This window comes from Coturnix japonica, chromosome 27 (genome assembly GCF_054131305.1).
Source record: "Coturnix japonica strain WE chromosome 27, WE-NBRP24, whole genome shotgun sequence".
Taxonomy (NCBI): Eukaryota; Metazoa; Chordata; class Aves; order Galliformes; family Phasianidae; genus Coturnix; species Coturnix japonica.
In genome coordinates this window covers 594854-610455 of record NC_140689.1, presented here as the reverse complement: position 1 = coordinate 610455, position 15602 = coordinate 594854, and the positions used below count along the sequence as shown (strand labels likewise).

The 15602-nt window shown below is 55.9% G+C and overlaps 1 protein-coding gene across 2 annotated transcripts; it reads right to left on the bottom strand.

Annotated features, from left to right (window-relative positions):
* Positions 1 to 86: 86 nt before the first annotated feature.
* Positions 87 to 14400, bottom strand: B4GALT3 (beta-1,4-galactosyltransferase 3). 2 transcript variants are annotated; one of them, XM_085524671.1, is made up of 6 exons: positions 14047 to 14400; positions 11486 to 11721; positions 7838 to 8028; positions 4924 to 5046; positions 3491 to 3595; positions 87 to 1247 (listed from the first exon to the last, which is right to left on the bottom strand). In XM_085524671.1, the coding sequence occupies exons 1-6, from the start codon at positions 14297 to 14299 to the stop codon at positions 512 to 514; spliced, it is 1644 nt and encodes a 547-aa protein (XP_085380797.1). In that variant the 5' UTR covers positions 14300 to 14400; the 3' UTR covers positions 87 to 511. The 2 variants fall into 2 exon arrangements, with proteins under 2 accessions (XP_085380797.1, XP_085380798.1); XM_085524672.1 differs by lacking the exons at positions 87 to 1247; positions 3491 to 3595; positions 4924 to 5046; positions 7838 to 8028 and adding an exon at positions 8163 to 8300.
* Between the last annotated feature and the right edge of the window lie 1202 nt (positions 14401 to 15602).

The window sequence follows — 15602 nt, the reverse complement described above, 5'->3', positions numbered from 1 at the left end:
GGGCTGGTTGACCCCATTGCAACATCAATGGGGCGAGAAAAGCTTTGGGGTGGATTTTGTTGGTTTGGGGTTTGTGGGGTGATGGATTTTGGTTTCTTTCTTCCCTTTTTTAATTGAAAAACCCCCTTTGAAAGGCGCAGGGAGCAGCAAACGTGAATAAATAACATCAGCCCCACAGCCGGACCCATAGATCAGTGGGGAAGGACCCATAGGGGATGGAGGGGGGGGTGGGCCCATCAGTGACGTCCTCCTGTGGGGCTGCCCCATAACAACCAGCAGTCCGGGGGGGCTGCCCCATAGCGACCAGCCCAGTGGGGAAGGGGGGAGGGAGAGGGGCTGGGGGACCCCTGAGCCCATCAATGATGTTCTGTGGGGCTGCCCCATAACAACCAGCAGTCCAGGGCGCCCAGCAGTCCCGCAGCTCTGATCCCATAGTCTCTCTCCATCAAGGCAGCAGTGCTGTGGGGTGGGGGGTTGGGGGGCAGAGACCCACTTTGGGGTCCCATTGAGGCTAATGGGCGCCGTGGGGCCGGCTGTGGGGCTGGCTGTGGTTCCCCCCACGCGTGGGGAGGGTCCCCACATCCATCGTGGCACCGTGTGGGGTGACCCCATGGGCTGCACTTGGGGTGTCGTTACCCCGCACCGTGGGGCGCTGTGGGGCCGGGATGTGGGGCAAGGATGAACCCATAGATCCCAATGCAGGGACTGCACGCAGCATCTCCTCCCTGAGGGGGTTATGGGGGGACCTCAGGTTAGCAGGCCCCAGATTGGGGTCCCCCTGGTTATTATGGCCCATATTGGGGTCCCCATGGTTATCAGGTCCCATATTGGGGTCCCTGTGCTGGGGTCCCCCATTGGGGTCTCTCTGTTGGGTTCCCATATTGGGGTCTCTCTGTTGGGTTCCCACATTGGGGTCCCTGTGCTGGGGTCCCATATTGGGGTCCCTGTGTTGGGTTCCCCCATTGGGGTCCCTCTGATGTTGGGTTCCCATACTGTCCCTGTGTTGGGTTCCCATATTGGGGTCTCTCTTTTGGGGTCCCCCATTGGGGTCTCTCTGTTGGGGTCCCATATTGGGGTCCCTGTGTTGGGGTCCCGCCCTGTGGCTCCTCCTGCCCCGCGGGTCGGATCCGACGTCGGCCGTCAGGTTCGTGTAGAGCGGCTGCAGCTCCCTGGACAACAGGGTGTAGGTCAGCGAGTTCATCCCGTCCTGAGTCCACGTGCGCTGAGTGCGGATCAGCAGGTCGAACCTGGGGGACACATACGGCCCCATAGGGACATAGGGACACATAACTGCCCCATAGGGACACATAGGGACACATAACTGCCCCATAGGGACACATAGGGACACATAGGGACACATAACTGCCCCATAGGGACACATAGGGACACATAACTGCCCCATAGGGACACGTAACTGCCCCATAGGGACACATAACTGCCCCATAGGGACACAGGGACCCATAACTGCCCCATAGGGACACATAGGGACACATAGGGACACATAGAAACACAGAGACCCATAACAGCCCCATAGAGACACATAGGGACACATAGGGACCCATAACTGCCCCATAGGGACACATAACTGCCCCATAGGGACACATAGGGACACATAACTGCCCCATAGAGACACATAGGGACCCATAACTGCCCCATAGAGACAAGTAGGGACCCATAACTGCCCACAGGGACACATAGGGACACATAGGGACCCATAACTGCCTTATAGACACACACAGGGACACATAACTGCCCCATAGAGACACATAACAGCCCCATAGGGACACAGAGAGACCCATAACTGCCCCATAGAGACATATAGGGACACATAACAGCCCCATAGGGACACAGAGAGACCCATAACTGCCCCATAGGGACACATAACTGCCCCATAGGGACACAGAGAGACCCATAACTGCCCCATAGGGACACATAGGGACATATAACTGCCCCATAGAGACACATAACTGCCCCATAGGGACACATAGGGACACATAACTGCCCCATAGGGACATAGGGACACATAACTGCCCCATAGAGACACATAGGGACACGTAACTGCCCCATAGGGACACATAGGGACAAGTAACTGCCCCATAGGGACACATAGGGACACATAACTGCCCCATAGGGACACATAGGGACGCATAACAGCCCCATAGAGACACATAGGGACCCATAACTGCCCCATAGGGACACATAGGGACCCATAACTGCCCCATAGGGACACATAACAGCCCCATAGGGACACATAGGGACCCATAACTGCCCCATAGGGACACATAGAGACACATAACAGCCCCATAGAGACACATAGGGACACACAACTGCCCCATAGAGACCCATAACAGCCCCATAGAGACACACAACCCCCCATAGGAGACCCACAACCCCATAGCAGACCTACAACCACCCCACAGGAGACCCACAACCCCCAATAGCAGACCCAAAACCCCATAGGAGACCCACAACTGCCCCATAGCAGCCCCACAACCCCCATAGGAGACCCACAACCCCCCATAGCAGCCCCACAACCCCCATAGGAGACCCACAACCCCCCATAGCAGCCCCACATCCCCCCATAGCAGCCCCACAACCCCCATAGGAGCCCCCCACAACCCCATAGCAGCCCCACAACCCCCATAGCAGCCCCACAACCCCATAGGAGCCCCACAACCCCATAGCAGCCCCACAACCCCCATAGCAGCCCCACAACCCCATAGCAGCCCCACAACCCCATAGCAGCCCCACAACCCCCATAGGAGCCCCACAACCCCCATAGCAGCCCCACAACCCCATAGCAGCCCCACAACCCCCATAGGAGCCCCCCACAACCCCATAGCAGCCCCACAGCCCCATAGCAGCCCCACAACCCCATAGGAGCCCCCCACAACCCCATACGAGCCCCCCACAACCCCATAGCAGCCCCACAACCCCATAGGAGCCCCACAACCCCCATAGGAGCCCCCCACAACCCCATAGCAGCCCCACAACCCCATAGGAGCCCCACAACCCCCATAGGAGCCCCCCACAACCCCATAGCAGCCCCCCACAACCCCATAGCAGCCCCACAACCCCCATAGCAGCCCCACAACCCCCATAGGAGCCCCCCACAACCCCATAGCAGCCCCACAACCCCCATAGGAGCCCCACAACCCCATAGGAGCCCCCCACAACCCCATAGCAGCCCCACAACCCCCATAGCAGCCCCACAACCCCCATAGGAGCCCCACAACCCCATAGCAGCCCCACAACCCCATAGCAGCCCCCCACAACCCCATAGCAGCCCCCCACCCCCCATAGCAGCCCCACAACCCCCATAGGAGCCCCACAACCCCATAGCAGCCCCACAACCCCCATAGGAGCCCCCCACAACCCCATAGGAGCCCCACAGCCCCATAGCAGCCCCACAACCCCATAGCAGCCCCACAGCCCCATAGCAGCCCCACATCCCCCCACAGCAGCCCCCAGCCCCACAGCTCCCCGTTACCTGTGTGGGTTCTCCTCGTTGCCTTTGTCACTTTTATGTTTCACCATCTTGTAGTGTCCAATGGAGATGGGCGGCCGGGAGATCTTCATCCCGGCCAGACGCACCCTACAGCGTTACATCCACCCCACAGCCAGCCCCATAAGTGACACCATCACCCCATAAGTGACACCATCACCCCATAAGTGACACCATCGCCCCATAGCACGGCCACCACCACCCCATAAGTGCCACCATCACCCCATAAGTGACACCATCACCCCATAGCACGGCCACCACCACCCCATAAGTGCCACCATCACCCCATAGCGGTACCACTACCACCCCATAGCGGCAGCCCCCACCCCATAGCAGCTGCCCCCCACCCCATAGCGGTGCCATTCACGACCCCATAGCGGCAGCCTCTACCCCATAGCAGCAGCTCCACACCCCATAGCAGCTCCCCACCCCCCCATAGCAGCAGCCCCCCACCCCATAGTGGCGCCATTCACCACCCCACAGTGGCAGCTCCACACCCCATAGCGGTGCCATTCACGACCCCATAGCAGCAGCCCCCAACCCCATAGCAGGAGCCCACCACCCCACAGTGGCAGCCCCCACACCATAACAGCCCCCCACCCCACCCCATAGCGGAAGCCCCAACATCCCATAGAGGTGCCATCCACCACCCCGTAGCAACAGCCCCCAACCCCATAGCAGCCCCACCACCCCATAGCGGTGCCATTCACGACCCCATAGTGGCAACTCCCCCCTACCCCATAGCAGCAGCCCCACACCCCATAGCAGCCCCACACCCTATAACAGCAGCCCCACACCCCATAGCAGCCCCACACCCCATAGCAGCCCCACACCCCATAGCAGCAGCCCCACACCCCATAGCAGCCCCACACCCCATAGCAGCAGCCCCACACCCCATAGCAGCAGCCCCACACCCCATAGCAGCAGCCCCACACCCCATAGCAGCCCCACACCCCATAGCAGCAGCCCCCAAACCCATAGCAGCCCCACACCCCATAGCAGCCCCACACCCCATAGCAGCCCCACACCCCATAGCAGCCCCACATACCCCATAGCAGCCCCACACCCCATAGCAGCCCCACACCCCATAGCAGCCCCACACCCCATAGTGGCAGCCCCACACCCCATAGCAGCCCCACACCCCATAGCAGCCCCACACCCCATGGCAGCCCCACACCCCATAGAAGCCCCACACCCCATGGCAGCCCCACACACCCCATAGCAGCCCCACACCCCATAGCAGCCCCACACCCCATGGCAGCCCCACACCCCATAGAAGCCCCACACCCCATGGCAGCCCCACACACCCCATAGCAGCCCCACACCCCATGGCAGCCACACACCCCATAGCAGCCCCCTGCCCCATAGCAGCCCCCTGCCCCATAGCAGCCCCCTGCCCCACATGTTCCCACTGGTACCTGGTGGCGATGTCGTCGTCCTCCCCCCCCCAGCCCCAATACTCGTTGGGGAACCCGTTGATCTTCATGTATTGCTCCGGGGTCAGCGCCGAGACCCCCCCAAAGTACTGGGGGTACGGGAGGCTGCAGGGAGAGAATGGGGAGGGTCCTTAAAGGGCATAGAGAACTATGGGGACGTGGGGGGTTGGAAAGGTCCTGGAAGGTCATAGAACAACGGGAACATGGGGCGGGGGGTTGGGATGGTCCTTAAAGGTCAGAGAACACTGAGGTTGGGCTGGAAAGGTCCTTAGAGGTCACAGAACTATGGGAACATGGGGTGGGGGGTTGGAAAGGTCCTGGAAGGTCATAGAACAACGGGAACATGGGGTGGGGGGGTTGGGAGGGTCCTGAAAGGTCAGAGAACAATGGGGTCACAGCATGGTTAGGATGGGAAGGTCCTGAAAGATCATAGAACAATGGGAACATGGGGTGGGGGGTTGGGAGGGTCCTGGCAGGTCACAGCACACTGAGATTGGGTTGGAAAGGTCCTTAAAGGTCACAGAACAACAAGATCACAGCATGGTTAGGCTATTAAGGTCCTTAAAGATCACAGAACACTGAGGTTGTGCTGTTCAGGTCCTGGCAGGTCACAGAGCACTGAGGTTGCATTGTTAAGGTCCTTAAATATCACAGAACAATGAGATTGGGTTGTTCAGGTCCTGGCAGGTCATAGAATCATGGGATCATGGAATGGTTGGGTTGGAAAGGTCCTGGAAGGTCACAGCACACAGTTGTGCCGTTCGGGTCCTGGCAGGTCACAGAACACTGAGGTTGTGTTATTAAGGTCCTTCAAGGTCATAGAACAACGGGAACATGGGGTGGGGGGGTTGGGAGGGTCCTGGAAGGTCACAGAACTATGGGGTCACAGCATGGTTAGGATGGGAAGGTCCTGAAAGATCATAGAACTATGGGAACATGGGATGGGGGGGTTGGGAGGGTCCTTAAAGGTCACAGAACAGTGAGGTTGCATTGTTAAGGTCCTTAAAGACCAGAGAACAATGAGTTTGGGTTGGAAAGGTCCTTAAAGATCACAGAACAACAGGATCATAAGATGGTTGGGTTGGAAGGGTCCTTAAAGGTCACAGAACCATGGGATCATGGAATGGTTGGATTGGAAAGGTCCTGGCAGGTCACAGAACACTGAGGTTGCGTTGTTAAGGTCCTTAAAGATCACAGAACACTGAGGTTGGGTTGTTAAGGTCCTTCAAGGTCATAGAACAACGGGATCACAGCATAGTTGGGTTGGGAGGGTCCTTAAAGGTCACAGAACCATGGGATCATGGAATGGTGGGGTTGGACAGGTCCTTAAAGATCAGAGAACCATTAGATCACAACACGGTTGTGTTGTTCAGGTCCTGGCAGGTCAAAGGACACTGAGGTTGTGTTGATAAGGTCCTGAAAGGTCACAGAACTATGGGAACATGGGGTGGGGGGTTGGGAGGGTCCTGGAAGGTCAGAGAACAATGGGAACATGGGATGGGGGGGTTAGAAAGGTCCTGAAAGATCAAAGAACCATGGGATCATGGGATGGGGGGGTTGGGAGGGTCCTGGCAGGTCACAGAACAATGAGGTTGGGTTGTTCAGGTCCTTAAAGGTCACAGAACCATTAGATCACAACACGGCTGTGTTGGAAAGGTCCTGAAAGATCACAGGACACTGAGGTTGGGTTGATAAGGTCCTGAAAGGTCATAGAACTATGCGATCATGGGATGGGGGGGTTGGAAAGGTCCTGGCAGGTGACAACACACAGTTGTGCCGTTCAGGTCCTGGCAGGTCACAGAGCACTGAGGTTGAGTTGTTAAGGTCCTTAAATATCACAGAACAATGAGATTGGGTTGTTAAGGTCCTGGCAGGTCATAGAACCATGGGATCATGGAATGGTTGGGTTGGAAAGGTCCTGGAAGGTCACAGAACAATGAGGTTGTGTTATAAAGGTCCTGTCAGGTCACAGCACACAGTTGTGCCGTTCGGGTCCTGGCAGGTCACAGAACACTGAGGTTGTGTTGTTAAGGTCCTTCAAGGTCATAGAACAACGGGAACATGGGGTGGGGGGGGTTGGGAGGGTCCTGGAAGGTCAGAAAACAATGGGATCACAGCATGGTTGGGTTGGAAAGGTCCTGAAAGATCATAGAACAATGGGAACATGGGGTGGGGGTGTTGGGAGGGTCCTGGCAGGTCACAGAGCACTGAGGTTGGGTTGGAAAGGTCCTTAAAGATCACAGCACACTCAGGTTGTGTTGATAAGGTCCTGGCAGGTGCCAGAACACTGAGGTTGGATTGGAAAGGTCCTGAAAGATCACAGAACACCGGGGTTGGGCTGTTAAGGTCCTTCAAGGTCACAGAACCATGTGATCATGGAATGGTGGGGTTGATAAGGTCCTGGCAGGTCAAAGAACACTGAGGTTGTGCCGTTCAGGTCCTTACAGATCACAACACACTGAGGCTGTGCCATCCAGGTCCTGTCAGGTCACAGAACCATTAGATCACAACATGGTTGTGTTGTTCAGGTCCTGGCAGGTCACAGAACACTGAGGTTGGGTTGTTAAGGATCTTTCAAGGTCACAGAACAATGAGATTGGGTTGGAAAGGTCCTTAAAGATCACAGCACACTGAGGCTGTGCCATCCAGGTCCTGGCAGGTCACAACACACAGCTGTGCCAACCAGGTCCTGGCAGGTCACAACACACAGTTGTGCTGTTCAGGTCCTGGCAGGTCACAACACACAGCTGTACCATCCAGGTCCTGGCAGGTCACAACACACAGTTGTGCTGTTCAGGTCCTTACAGATCACAGCACACAGCTGTACCATCCAGGTCCTGGCAGGTCACAACACACAGCTGTACCATCCAGGTCCTGTCAGGTCGCTGTGACCCACCTGTATCCGAACTTGTTGATGGCGATGGAGACGTGCCGCGGGTTGGCTCCATCACACGTGTACAGGTTGTGGTCGTTCTCGGGCACCAGGTCGACGTCGTGCAGGAACAGACAGTCCCACTCCTCGTCCTTCAGCGCCTCCTTCACACCCACATTGAGCAGCTTCGCACGGTTAAACGTGCTCGAACCAGCCTGGGGACAATGGGAACCTACAGTTATATAGGTACTATGGGAACCCTATAGTCATATAGGGCACTATGGGAACCCTATAGTTATATAGGTACTATGGGAACCCTATAGGTATATAGGGCACTATGGTGATCCTATAGGTATATAGGGCACTATGGTGATCCTATAGCCATATAGGGCACTATGGGAACCCTATAGTCCCACTCCTCGTCCTTCAGCGCCTCCTTCACACCAACATTGAGCAGCTTCGCGCGGTTAAACGTGCTCGAACCAGCCTGGGTACATATGAACCCTATAGTTATATAGGTAATATGGTGATCCTATAGCCATATAGGGCACTATGGGAACCTACAGTTATATAGGTACTATGGGAACCCCATAGGTATATAGGGCTGGAACCAGCCTGGGGACAATGGGAACCTATAGTCATATAGGTACTATGGGAACCCTATAGGTATATAGGTACTATGGGAACCCTATAGGTATATAGGGCACTATGGGAACCCTATAGTCATATAGTGCTGGAACTAGCCTGGGGACAATGGGAACCTATAGTTATATAGGGCACTATGGTGATCCTATAGCCATATAGGGCACTATGGTGATCCTATAGTCATATAGGGCACTATGGTGATCCTATAGCCATATAGGGCACTATGGTGATCCTATAGCCATATAGGACACTATGGTGATCCTATAGCCATATAGGGCACTATGGGAACCCTATAGTCCCACTCCTCGTCCTTCAGCGCCTCCTTCACCTCAACGTTCAGCAGCTTCGCGCGGTTAAACGTGCTCAAACCAGCCTGGGGACATATGAACCCTATAGTTATATAGGTACTATGGGAACCTATAGTTATATAGGGCACTATGGTGACCCTATAGGTATATAGGGCACTATGGTGATCCTATAGCCATATAGGGTACTATGGTGACCCTATAGCCATATAGGGCACTATGGGAACCCTATAGTCCCACTCCTCGTCCTTCAGCGCCTCCTTCACACCAACATTGAGCAGCTTTGCGCGGTTAAACGTGCTCGAACCAGCCTGGGGACATATGAACCCTATAGTTATATAGGTAATATGGTGATCCTATAGCCATATAGGGCACTATGGGAACCCTATAGTCATATAGGTACTATGGGAACCCGATAGGTATATAGGTACTATGGTGATCCTATAGTCATATAGGGCACTATGGGAACCCTATAGTCATATAGGGCACTATGGTGATCCTATAGCCATATAGGGCACTATGGGAACCCTATAGTCATATAGGGCACTATGGTGATCCTATAGCCATATAGGGCACTATGGGAACCCTATAGTCATATAGGGCACTATGGTGATCCTACAGCCATATAGGGCACTATGGTAACCCTATAGTCATATAGGGCACTATGGGAACCCTATAGTTATATAGGGCACTATGGGAACCCTATAGTTATATAGGGCACTATGGGAACCCTATAGTCATATAGGGCACTATGGTGATCCTATAGCCATATAGGGCACTATGGTGATCCTATAGTCATATAGGGCACTATGGTGATCCTATAGTCATATAGGGCACTATGGTGATCCTATAGCCATATAGGGCACTATGGGAACCCTATAGTTATATAGGGCACTATGGGAACCCTATAGTCATATAGGGCACTATGGTGATCCTATAGTGAAACATGCTCGAACCAGCCTGGGGACAATGGGAACATACAGTTATATAGGTACTATGGGAACCCTATAGGTATATAGTGCTGGAAGCAGCCAGGGGACAATGGGAACCTATAGTTATATAGGGCACTGTGGTGATCCTATAGGTATACAGGTACTATGGTGATCCTATAGTTATATAGTGCTGGAACCTGCCTGGGAATAGGGAACCTACATTTATATAGGTACAATGGTGATCCTATAGGTATATAGGTACTATGGTGATCCTATAGTCATATAGTGCTGGAACCCGCCTGGGGACAATGGGAACCCTACAGTCATATAGGGCACTGTGGTGATCCTATAGTAATATAGGGCACTATGGTGATCCTATAGTTATATAGGTACTATGGGAACCCTATAGTTATATAGGTACTATGGTGATCCTATAGGTATATAGGGCACTATGGGAACCCTACAGTTATATAGGGCACTATGGTGATCCTATAGGTATATAGGTACTATGGTAATCCTATAGTCATATAGTGCTGGAACCCACCTGGGGACAATGGTAACCCTATAGTCATATATGGCACTATGGTGATCCTATAGTTATATAGTGCTGGAACCCACCTGGGAATAGGGACCATACAGTTATATAGGTACTATGGGAACCCTACAGTCATATAGGGCACTATGGGAACCCTATAGCTATATAGGTACTATGGAAACCCTATAGCCATATAGGGCACTATGGTAACCCTATAATCATATAGGACAGCACTATGGGGGGTGTGGGTCACACTATAATCATAGAGTGCAGCACTATGGTAACCCTACAATAATATAGGGCAGCCCTATGGTAACAGCTGGGGGACCCTACAATGAATGTCATGGGGTGACCCTACAATAATATAAGGCAGCCCTATGGTAACCCTATAGTCATATAGGGCAGCCCTATGGGGAGTGTGGAGGACCCTATAGTCATATAGGGCGCTATGGTAACCCTATAGTAATATAGGGCAGCACCATGGGGGGTGTGGGACACCCCATAGTCATATAGGGCAGCCCTATGGTAACCCTATAGTCATATAGGGCAGCACTATGGTAACCCTGTAGTCATATAGGGCACTATGGTGACCCCATAGTCATATAGGGCAGCCCTATGGGGGGTGTGGGGCACCCCATAGTCATATAGGGCAGCACTATGGTAACCCTACAATAATATAGGACAGCCCCATGATATCAGGTGGGGGAGATGACCCTACAATAACACAGGACCCAAACCTGGACACATAAGTGCCCCCCACCCAACGTGAACCCAGCCCCATAAGTGCCACCCACCCAACCCAGCCCCATAAGTGCCACCCACTGCACCTGGTGCACCCTACAATAACACAGGGGTGAAATGTGACCCTACAACAACACAGAGGACCCCAACCCAACCCAGCCCCATAAGTGCCCCCAACACAACATGAACCCAGCCCCATAAGTGACCCCACCCAACCCAACCCAACCCCATAAGTGCCCCCCACCCAACCCAACCCAGCCCCACAAGTGCCCCCCACCCAACCCAGCCCCATAAGTGCACCCGACCCAACATGAACCCAGCCCCATAAGTGCCCCCCACCCAACCCAACCCAGCCCATAAGTGCCCCCCACCCAACCCAACCCAACCCAGCCCCATAAGTGCACCCGACCCAACATGAACCCAGCCCCATAAGTGCCCCTCACCCAACCCAACCCAACCCAGCCCCATAAGTGCCCTTAACCCAACCCAGCCCAGCCCCACAAGTGCCCCCCACCTGGTGCACGACGTAGATGCCGTATTGCAGCTGCTGGCGCTGCAGGAAGGGGTGCAGGTAGTACAGCAGGTGCCCCAGGTGGGTCTCGCGGTTGCGGTGTGGGACGATGACGGCGGTGCGGGATCGGGGCTCACAGCTTGTGGGGCGGTAGCGCCCCCCGGGCTGAACCAGCGGGTTCTTGGCGCGGATCTGATCCAGCGTGGGAACGCGGCTGAACGACACCGTCAGGGGACCCACTATGGGGGGACACCATGGGGAACAATGGGGAGTCAATGGGGGCATGGGGGGCTCAAATACCACATATACGATGGTATCAATCAGGCCATGGGGGTCCCAACCACCCTATAACCTATAGTACCCAACTGGGCCATGGGGGTCCCAGCCACCCTATATCCAATAGCACCCAACTGGGTCATGGGGTTCCAACCACTCTATGCTCAATGGCACCCAACTGGGCCATGGGGGTCCTAACCAGCCCTATATCCAATGGTACCAAACAGGCTATGGGGGTCCCAATCACCCCATACCCAATGGCACCAACAGGGTCATGGGAGTCCCAACTACTCTATGCTCAGTGGCACACAACTGAGTCATGGGGGTCCCCAGCCACCCTATATCCAATGGGTTGTGACTGGTCCATGCTCACCCCATATCCAATGGCACCCAACTGGGCCATGGGGGTCCCAACCACCCCAATATCCAATGGTACCAACCAGGGCATGGGGGTCCCAATCACCCAATATCCTATAGCACCCAACTGGGCCACCAGGGTCCCCAACCACCCCCCATATCCAATGGCAACAACCAGGCCATGGGGGTCCCCGGTCACCCTATAACCTATAGCACCCAACTGGGTCACAGGGGTCCCGACCACCCCATATCCAGTGGTTTGTGACTGGTCCATGCTCACCCAATATTCAATGGCACCCAACTGGCTCATGGGGGTCCCAACCACCCCAATATCCAATGGTACCAACCAAGCTATGGGGGTCTCAGCCACCCCACACCCAATGGTACCAATCATGCCATAGGTGTCCCAAGTACTCCATGCTCAATGGCACCCAACTGAGCCATGGGGGTCCCAACCACCCCATATCCAATGGCACCCAACTGGGTCACAGGGGTGCCTATCACCCCTATATCCAATGGCACCCAAGTGGCTCATGGGGGTCCCCAATCACCCCATATCCAATGGCATCAACCAAGCTATGGGGGTCCCAATCACCCCATATCCAATGGCATCAACCAGGTCATGGGGGTCCCCAATCACCCCATATCCTATAGCACCTAACTGGGTCACGGGGGTCCCAACCACCCCATACCCAATGGTACCAACCGGCTCATGGGGGTCCCAATCACCCTATATCCTATAGCACCCAACGGGGCCATGGGGGTCCCAACCACCCCATATCCAATGATACCAATCAGGACATGGGGGTCCCAAGTACTCCATGCTCAATGGCACCCAACTGGATCATAGGGGTCCCAACCACCCCATATCCAATGGGACCAATCAGGACATGGGGGTCCCAGCCACCCCATATCCAATGGCACCCAATTGGGTCACAGGGGTCCCAACCACCCCTATATCCAATGGTACCAACCACACCATGGGGGTCCCAATAACCCCCTACCCAATGGTACCAACTGGATCACAGGGGTCCCCAATCACTCCATACCCAATGGCACCCAACTGGGCCATGGGGGTCCCTATCACCCCATACCCAATGGCATCAACCAGGCCATGGGGGTCCCAATAACCCCAAACCCAATGGTACCAACTGGGTTACAGGGGTCCCCAACCACCCCATATCCAATGGCACCAATCAAGCTATGGGGAGTCCCAACCACCCCATACTCAATTGTACCAATCAAGCCATGGGGGTCCCAACCACCCCATATCCTATAGCACCCAACTCGGTCATGGGGGTCCCAACCACCCCATTTCCCCCAACCGGACCATTGAGGTCCGAATCACCCCTATATCCAATGGCATCCAACTGGTTCATGGGGGTCCCAATCACCCCATATCCAATAGCACCCAACTGACACATGGGGGTCCCAACCACCCCAATATCCAATGGCACCCAACTGGCTCATAGGGGTCCCATTCACCCCATATCCAATGGCATCAACCAGGCCATGTGGGTCTCAATCCCCCCACACCCTTCCCTTATTGCCCCCCAACCTGACCCCCCTTTAGCCCCCATTGACCCCCAACCCCCCCCCCTGACCCCCACCCCCCCATTGACCCCCATGTCCTCATGTGACCCCAACACCTACCCCACTCACGTGACCCCCCATTGACTCCCATCTCGTCACGTGACCCAACCCCCCCCACTGATCCCCATTCCATCACGTGACCCCAAAGCCCCCCTTTACCCCCAGCCCGTCACGTGACCCCAACCCCCCCAACCCCTCACGTGACCCCACCCCCCATTGACCCCCATCCCCTCATGTGACCCCTGTCCCGTCACGTGACCCCACCCCCCACTGACCCCCATTCCATCACGTGACCCCAACCCCCCATGACCCCCGTCCCGTCACGTGACTGGGCTCACGCAGTAGCGGTGACGTCACGGGGCAATATGGCGGCGCTCCGTGCCGTTTCCCGGCGGTGCCGCCGTTGAGCATCGCGCTGAGGTTGGTGTAAACGTCGTGAGTCCGGGAATAATCCACGACGGGGGACGAGGAACGAGCGAACAGCGCCGTCAGGTTCCGGAACCCGCCGAACGAGAAATAGGCCACGAAGGCGAATTGTCCGCCGATGAGCAGCGCGAGGGAACATGGCCGCTCCAGGAGCCGCCGCAGCATCGCGGGGGGAACCGGGGGGTGGGGGGGGAACCGGGGCCGGTGTGTGACCGTCACGGCCCCCCCTGCGGGCACCCAACAACGGCCGCCGCCATCTTGGATCTGGGAGGGGGGCGGGGCGTGGGGTGGGGCGGGGCTTAGGAGGGGGTTCTGATTGGTCGGTGAGCGGAGGGGGCGAGACTAAGAGGGGAGTTGGCCAATAGGGAGAGGGGGGTGAAGGGGGAGGGATGTGATTGGGTGGGGCTACGGGAAGGGGCGGGGCTTGGTGGGTGGGATGGGATGGGAGGGGGCGGGGCTTAAATTGGGGGGGTAACAGGGATGGAATGGGATGAAATGGGCTAGAATGGGATACAATGGGGTATAATGGGGTATAATGGGATACAATGGGATAGAGGGAGATGGAATGGGGTGAAATGGGGTGAAATGGGATGGGATGGGACGGAATGGGATAGAATTGGGTTTAAAGTGGGGTAGAATGGGATAGAGGGGGATGGAATGGGATAGAATGGGGTAGAATGGGATTCAATAGGATACAATGGAATGGAATGGGATTGAAAAGAGACTTCCGGCCTCCCCGTTACCATAGCAACTGAGCGCCTCACCTCTGCTCCGCCCCCTTCCGGTGACGTGCGCTCTGATTGGTCCATGTGCGGTCAGCGGACCGGAAGTTCCGGAGCGGCGGGGTTGTGGGGGCCGCCATGATGGCGGCGGCTGCGGAGCGCGGTGCGACTATGGCAGCGTTGGGTACGGCCGTTATGGGGGCTGTGGGGCCTATGGGGCTCTATGGGGTTTGTGGGGCTCTGTGGGGCCTATGGGTCTGCCTGTGGGGCTCTATGGGGTTCTTTGGGGCCCTATGAGGCTCTATGGGCCCTATGGGGTTCTATGGGGCTCTGTGGGGTTCTATGGGGCTCTGTAGGCCCTATGGTGCTCTATGGGCTCTATGGGGCTCCTTATGGGGCTCTATGGGGTTCTATGGGGCCCTATGAGGCTCTATGGGCCCTATGGGGTTCTATGGGGCTCTGTGGACTCTATGGGGCTGCCTATGGGGTTCTGTGGGGCCCTATGAGGCTCTATGCGGCCCTATGAGGTTCTATGGGGCTCTGTGGGGTTCTATGGGGCTCTGTGGGGCTCCGTGGGCCCTATGGGGTTCTATGGGGCTCTGTGGGGCCTATTGTGGGATATGGGGTCTGAGATGGCCCTGGGACCCCCAAGAGGTTTGTGGCTTCTTGTGGGGCTCAGCCCTATAGGATCCTCCAATGGGGCTGTGGGGACGCTCTGAGTGCCCCTGTGGGGTGACTGGGGTTCC